General features: G+C 33.2%; 1 protein-coding gene across 3 annotated transcripts; it reads left to right on the forward strand.

Moving 5' to 3' along the window:
- The first annotated feature begins 3,768 nt into the window (after nucleotides 1-3,768).
- Nucleotides 3,769-8,290, forward strand: LOC111003408 (sulfhydryl oxidase 1). Of its 3 annotated transcripts, none has more exons than XM_022273902.2 (3): nucleotides 3,769-5,591; nucleotides 6,574-6,617; nucleotides 8,117-8,290. In XM_022273902.2, the coding sequence occupies exons 1-2, from the start codon at nucleotides 3,904-3,906 to the stop codon at nucleotides 6,593-6,595; spliced, it is 1,710 nt and encodes a 569-aa protein (XP_022129594.2). In that variant the 5' UTR covers nucleotides 3,769-3,903; the 3' UTR covers nucleotides 6,596-6,617; nucleotides 8,117-8,290. The 3 variants fall into 3 exon arrangements, with proteins under 3 accessions (XP_022129594.2, XP_022129593.2, XP_022129595.2); XM_022273901.2 differs by having other exon boundaries at nucleotides 6,574-6,612; XM_022273903.2 differs by lacking the exon at nucleotides 6,574-6,617 and having other exon boundaries at nucleotides 3,770-5,591.
- Nucleotides 8,291-8,305: the final 15 nt, after the last annotated feature.

Raw genomic sequence — 8,305 nt, forward strand, 5'->3', positions numbered from 1 at the left:
TCCATCACATCAGAGCTGCCACATGAATAAGGCTGGCTAATGATACATACTGGGAATACCTGTGTCCCACAGTTATGGCACGATTGTGTCGCCCCTAGACCCTATTCATTCCTCCTTCCTTGCATTCCTAGAGTTGTCCTTTACACGTTACATTGGTACTTTATGGTAGGGACTGTTTTGCAGTTTAATTAGTCTAATTTATTGCAAATTGTAGTTATAAGTAATTTATGCAATTATTAACTGTTACTGTTGTATGATGTTTTTAACTAGTCACTATGTGTAAATGATCTTCCTAGACGCTTTAATGTTAAATTATTTTTATTGTAAGAACTTTTAGCGCCAATGGGGTTTCTTCTATTAAATAAGTCGATTTCTAAGGAAAGACTAAATCCTATTTGAATTGTTTTTTTTTTCTCACAATAAAGTATACAGAAAAAGAGTGCGACTTTACATGAATTACAATCTAGCCTATACAATAATTATGGCTTATAAGTAATTTTATGTTAACCTTATTTCCTACAATACTAATGAATTGCTTAAACTATAGTAATGTTCATAAACAGTCTTAGGGCCTGTTTCACAATGTATGGATAAAGTGCCAAATAGCTATGCAACACATAAATTATTCGAAAGATAAAAGTTCCGAATAAGATACTTGGCATTTCATGACAAATAGCGCTATCTGACAGTCGTGAAACGCAAAAACACTGTTTATCCTACAAATAAGTAACAATTAGCTTATTTGGAACTTATCCGGACATTGTGAAACAGGCCCTTAGTGTTCTATAATATTTTGAAATTATGTTCATGTGTCTGAGATACCACACTTGCACTTATATTCACTACACTTGGTTTAATAACTCAAAAGGTTTAGTTCTCTTTAAGCGACTTACCTGTCGTGTCAAGAACTTGGATTTCTAAACTACTCTTTCGTCTCTTTTTGTCTGTGATTTAAGGAGTCAAAACGTTGCAATAAGATTTTTGTACAAATGTTACTGTAAGTAGTTATGGTATAAAGGTTAGTCTATAGTGCATTCAAGATTTGCTCTATGATTTTTTCCTTATTTTTCTTACATTCCAACACATATTGAATTAAGTCAATACTATTAATGTTTGTTTAAATATGAATTTATTCTTGCATTTTCTTCTTATTTTTAATAGAATTATAACCCAAAGGTGCATATTATTATTATGTAGTATATTCGACGTTTTTTTTGTTAATTTGGTGATGGTATACAACCCTTGTAAATGTACTCTGCAATTATGTTTTCTATACAATATGTGAGTAAATTGTAGAGTTTTACCAAAATATTGTTTATTTTTATGTATTTCAATTGTAATGAGTTGTAAATATAAATATACTAATTAAAGAACATTACGCTTTTATTATTTTATACTTAATTTTCTCCATTACCCTAAGAAAGCTATGTAATCTATAATTTTGAAGGTCCTATTGTCAATATTTTATCAAGTGTCTTGTCGCTATCCACGTCTAAATAAACGTATATATATATATATATATGTATACGTGATCGCACGATATAAAGGTTAACATCCTCGCAATTACTATGATTTTCTTCTCGTTAAAATTTGAATTGTGTTCGTTTATAATATAAGCCATAGCTTTGGAAAAACTGCATAATAATGATAAATATCGTTAAAATAAACATTAAGATGGTAAGAAAACAGCATTAAAATAGTAAAATACTCTTTTGTATTTGATGTTTTAAGTGAATTGTGTATATCCAAATAGTAAAAATGCTTTTGTTCAAAACAGGGGGCAAACGGGCAGGAAGCTCTTCTTATGCTAAGTGATACCGCCATCCATGGACACCCAATACCAGAGGGCTCTCCAGTGCGATGCCGGCCTTTTACGAAGAAAAATGGGATATATTATAGCAGAAAAGCATTAAGTTTTATTCGTTATAAAATATTCCACTATTGATTTTTTTTATAGAACAGGGGGCAAACGGGCATAAGGCTCACCTGATGTTAAGTGATATCGCCGCCCATAGACACTCAATGCCAGAGGGCTCGCGAGTGCGTTGCCGACCTTTTAAGAATTGGTAAGCTCTTTTCTTGAAGGACCCTTAGTCGAATTAGTTTGGAAATACTTCAGTGGGTTCAGCTGGTTCCACACAGTGATGTTGTGCGGCAAAAACTGCCTAGAAAAGCATGCAGTTGTGGAACGGTGGACGTGGGTGGAATTTCGTATTCTGCCTCGACGTCCGATGATGAAACTCAGCTGCAGGTCCGATCCGAACAATCTGATCCGATCCAAACTCCTCTGAACACTCTCCATGGTAAATGCGGTAGAAGATGCAGAGTGACCCCACATCTCTACGCAACGCCAAAGGATCAAAAAAAATATTGATACATTGTACTTATATATATACAAAGAATAATATCATATGGTTGCATGGCCTGCATTGGTACTGTAAGCTAGATATATTAATCAAAATCGCTTACAGTCAAGATCGCAATGGCTACACTATTGCTATTAAGAGTTACATAGTGCTCATGACTTTCTTTTAATCTCGTCTTAACGATAAGTAACGGTATAAGATGTTTATCTCATTAAGAAAATTACAACATTGACATACACAAGAAAATAAACTGAACTAAGCTAGCTTATAAAAATAATTGTGTATTAAATCAAAGAGTACAGAAAGTGCAACAGTAGGCATGAAACAAACCCCAGTGTGGCAAGACTCCCTTTACTTTAAACAATAAAATCCTTCTAAGGAGGCCGCAAAGAGTTCGTTGTTACTGAACAGTGTCTTTTACCGCTGCTTGCGTATTAGCTGGCACTCCACCTGGGAGTTAGCGGCTGAGGTTCTTACTTCTGTATGCAATTACAGGATGGAATTGAGGGCTGAAGGTATTTAGGATTTATTCTGGTGTTGGGGAAGCCGAGAATTTGAGACGTTTGGCGCGAACGTTATAGCAAGTTCAAAAGCAGCGACAGGTATGAAGGTAAGAAAGATCTGCCATCTTTCTTAGCACCTGTCCGAATCTGCTCACTCATAGTGAAAAATACGGAAACAGCCAGCAAGGCATCACCATGGTGGCGCGTAATTGGCACAGTAGGCCGCGTAGTTGGCTTACTCACTGCGGACCACGCATCCTACGAAGGCAAAGAACGGCCGATGGAGAGTTGGTAATTTCTGAGTGTGAGATTAGCAAAAGGTAAAGTCATGAAAAGATCTACTCATTAACAATGTTATAAAAGCCAGTCGGCATTGTGGGCGTTAAGTACCGCTGAGTATGACGCTTTCCAAACAGGAAGTCGGTATCCGTTTGGATTTGCTCAATGAGTTGTTCAGTTTCGGCATTTCCGTTATGGGACTAACACGTGTAGAGTCGCGAATTCGCGAGAGCGAATGCTGGAACAAATATCCTCCCGGACCTACAGGCAAACTTCCAGGCCAATGGCACATTTGTAGCCTGGATAGTTAGAACGTATCAGTATGGGGGGGAAGCAAAGTCTCGAAAAGGTGGCTGCTGCTGCAAAGTTGACTACGAATTTCTAGATCTCATAGATAGAAGAGATAGAGAAGTTACTTTCGGTATTTTTTTAATTTAACTTAATAATTTGATTTAGATGAATTACCTACCCAAGTATATAGAACGATTGTAAATTTCATCGTTCATTAAATCTGAATTTTTCCTTTACTTGATCTGTTGTCACTCTCTGAATTGGCATTTAGCTATCTGTGATATCAATTGTCAATAAATTAAGGAAAACGAAATGACGTAAACGCCAAATAGTCAAATTTATCTTTACCTAATACAAATAGTATATTCTACAATCTAGTTGATTAAGAGACGTCTTCGATAAGTTATTTAGTGTGAAAACGCGTTGCAAGTGATAAAATACTTATGTAGTGATCGGGAACAAAAATGTACTCGTGGTGTCTTATTACATTTTGTGCATTTTTTTTAATAATTTTAAGTAACGGTGCCATTCTACGGGACGACGATGTTGATCAGCAAGGACTTTATAGCAAGGCAGACCAAGTAACAATACTAACAAACAAAAATTTCAACAAAAAAATTTATGGTCAAAGAAATGCCTATTTAGTTCAATTTTATAACAGCTATTGCGGACATTGCCGCGCATTTGCACCAAAATTTAAAAGCTTAGCTAAAGAAATTGCCCCATGGGAAAATATAATAAAATTAGCGGTAATTGATTGCTCAGTTGAAGAAAACAATGAAATCTGTAGACAATTTGAAGTCATGGCCTATCCATCACTCCGATACTTACACGAAAAATATGTCACTGGTAACGCTTTTGTTGGAGACAATTTTATGTCTGCAGAAACAGTGGACAAATTAAAAGCTCAATTAATAAAAAAAATGCAATCCGAGCAATCTCTAGGTCGATTACTATTCGCACCTCACCTAGGAATTGCTGCATATGGTTCTTATGCTGCAGCTTTAAACACTGTTTCTGCTAATGTTGTTTATACTTTCCTTGTATTTGAAAGTGAAAATTCAACTGTTGGTGTAGAACTTGCACTTGATATTAATGACTATAAAAATATAGAAGTTCGTCGGGTATATGAAAACAGTGAGTTAGCTACAATTGCAGGTGTCACTCAATATCCTGGCCTAGTTGCTGTTGAATCAACTTCAGTAGTCACTCAGCTCACTCCAGAGAATCCTACAAAACCCAAACTTCTTAAAGCTGTTAATACATTTTTAAAATCTAAAAACTTTGTTTTTCCTGTAAGAAGCAAAGTGGTAGAAGACAATTCTGATAGTTCAATATTTTCTGAAACTTCTACTGAAGAATCTGACGTTGTATATTATTCAGATTTAGAAAAGACTTTAAAAATTAGTTTACTTACCGAAATACCAAGACATAAATTGTTGAGTGGTGAAGTTTTACAAGCTCTGTTAAATTATCTAAATGTGCTTATTGTGTCATTCCCGGCAAGAAAAAATCTGAAAGAGTATATAACCGACTTACATAATACTATAGCTACAAAAAGTGAATGGAGTGGTAGTGAAATTTATGAATTAGTCAAAAGCCGTGAAGCTGCTCATGAGCCTGTATATACAAGCAATTCAGACTATATTGGATGTAAAGGCAGCCAGCCACAGTATAGAGGGTACACATGTGGCCTGTGGATTTTGTTTCATACTCTTACTGTAAATGCTGCTCAGAAGCCTGGTTTAGAAGGGCCTAGAGTACTAAGTGCCATGCATGGCTATGTAAAGCATTTCTTTGGTTGCACTGAATGTTCCCAACATTTTCAAGCAATGGCAGAAAAGAACAAAATATTTCAAATTACAGAAAATGATAAAGCTGTCCTCTGGCTCTGGATTGCACACAATGAGGTTAATTTAAGACTGGCTGGTGATGTAACTGAAGATTCAAAACATCCGAAGATACAATATCCTAGTGTTCACAATTGTCCAAAATGTAGACTCGCTCGTGGTGCTTGGAATTTACCACAAGTTTATGAATATTTGCATAAAGTGTATGATGCTGACAACATAAGAGACCTGCGAAAAGCAAGATCTGCAGCGACTGCACAGAGCCCACTGTCCAGTCTGGATATTGGAATGCTAAGCTTTCTGTACATATTTTCTTTTATTATACTTATTTTAGCAATTAAGTTTTTACTTTCGAAAAGATTTTTTAGAAAGCGCCGTTATAAACATGCCTGGGGTAAAGTATAGACTAACAATTGTATAAAATAATCTTGATCGAATTGAAACCAATACAACAATTTGTATAACTGGTGCTCTCTGTATTAATTATAGTTTTAAATTTACAAAACCACTTACCATCAGTAATATAGGAAATTCACAATTTATATTTAATTAATTATGATGAAGACTACAAGCATCATTCAGGCTAATAGTATGGTGTTGTATTAATTTATATAGGATTCATATAATAAACTTTATATAGTATTTAAAATTATTTATATTAGAATAGACATTTACAATCAAGTTCGTTAATTTAGCATAATAGCAATGATAATTTTCTTTATCTGTTGGTCTCAACAAGTATATGTGTCTAATAAAAAATAGTTCAATTATACTATTTCAAAATTGCTCAAGTAATAAAACCTTAGCTCCTTGAAATACTCAGGTAAAAAGACAATTAATGGTGTAACCCAAAAAACATTCCTTACAAGGCATTTTTATAATATATATAACTAACTGGTTTTATGCATTAAATGTGTAAATTTGCATGCATTGTTAATGTATTTTTGATTAATTTTATATTATAAAGAAATATTATTACGCAAGACATTTTTGAAAAATTTCTTATATGGATGTTTTTTTACATTTAAATTTTTATTAGAATATTAAGGAAAATGTTATAATATATTTTAATAGATTATTAATGTGCTCTTTTTACTTATGAAACAATATTTATTATGTCTTATATTACAAAACCATAATTATAGATTATCAAGTCCCCATGATAAATGTGATTTTCCCATATCTAGATTTTGGATGTAAAGGTGTCATTTATTACCAATTGCAATATTCAATTCTCATAACTTACGTTATGTATTTATTAAAATGAAACAATTCTTTACGCAGTTTACTTCATAGCGTCTGGTGAAACTTCGTATAAATAATGTAAGGTCAGTTTTGATCTTATTAATCGGTGGCGGGCAGTGTGCTTAATTGTTAATGCTAATTATACGAAAAATTTTATGTTTAAATAACATTGTTCATGGTTTGAAAATGGAATAAGTCGTCCGTTAAACCACGTTACTGCTTTTATATAATTACATTTACTGAATATAGTGTTCATTATTCACATGCGATTCTCACTGTATTGTTTATAAGGGAAATTGCTTTTGTATCTATGGATATGCTTTTGTTTTAAACTTATTGCAAATCTTTTGTAGTATACGTACAGTGGTTTTATAATAATAATAAGTCTTTATTTATCCACATCTAGTTTACATACAAAAAAGAAGGATATATACGATTTGTTATTCTAAGATGCGGCCACCGTCCGAGAGAAGGGCTCCCCCAAATTTATACACCCTATTTTATCTTTTGCTGTAAGCATACAATTTTTGCCTATTTCTGTTTGGTCAAATCCTCCCGGTCCATCTAGATTTGAGTTGTAGTGCATGTTCAGCGTTTATTTTCGTTTCGATACTTTCATTTCTCTGTTCGATTTAATTCCAAGAATTCTTCTTTCTAGTGCACGCTGGCACGAATTTATTTTGGCTTTTACATTTATTATGGACAGTCTTTGTTTATAATATATAGTAATCTACCACCTCCTTGTTTTTCAGCTAAACTGAAAAAGAGAATTTTCGTAAAGTTCGAGCCGAGTTCTTCCTCGTGCCTTATTATCTCAAATGAAACTTGTTTCCCAAGATAAGTATAGCTGTCCACGTACTTGTTGGATGCTCATGATAATAGAATAAATGTTGTTAAGTTAATATATTTTGCTAAGGGTCGCATTTAGATCTCGATTACTGTATTGATTAGAAACACTATCCCGAATTGACCATTTATTGTTTTTTTATATTTCCGACTTTTCTAAGTTTTCTCGTGTCACTGTTGGCTTACAACGCTTTTAATGATGGTGTTTGGTTTTTCTTCCCTTTTCCCGGTCTTTTCAGGGTAGGGTTTTGATTCGTCATTACTCTTTACAATTCCTTGAGTTTGTTAAGAGTTCCTAAACGAAAATCTTTCACATAATATGGTGTAGATTAAATCTGTCTTTTGTTTAAAGACTTTTATTTTTTGCTTTTTTCCCATTCATCTCACCTATTCAATTCTATTAATTCCACAATAGTTGTTTTTCTCGGCACCTAAAATACGTAGCTATTCCGCCGCGAGTACTTTTCTTTTTCTTCTAGCTGTTATATTTTATGATTTTGTTTCGGATATCTAAATTTTACGTTTATGTTTCGATTGTCACTTTAATATTATCGTGCATGTCGAATTATTGTTGGTTGATTGTCTCTTGCCTTGATAGTAGCTCTCAAAATCTAAATTATCAATTAGGAAAATAACTTATTATATTATTACTTGGCTTTAGTTTTATATATTATACTTTTTTATCTATTAGAAATTGACGATGTTTTTATATTAATGAATACAAATTATTTTTCAGGTTAATGGCATGACGGATTGAAAACCGATGCAAATTATGAAGTGTTGAAGAAGTCTTAACAATATTCATCCAGTGAACCCTTACTATAATGATTGTTAATTAATTTTAATTTTGTCAAATACAAGTTAAGAGAAAATGATATCGATGTAAATGTTATTAAAGTATTTCAATTTTCATAGAATTTCATTT

This window comes from Pieris rapae, chromosome Z (genome assembly GCF_905147795.1).
Source record: "Pieris rapae chromosome Z, ilPieRapa1.1, whole genome shotgun sequence".
Lineage (NCBI taxonomy): Eukaryota > Metazoa > Arthropoda > Insecta > Lepidoptera > Pieridae > Pieris > Pieris rapae.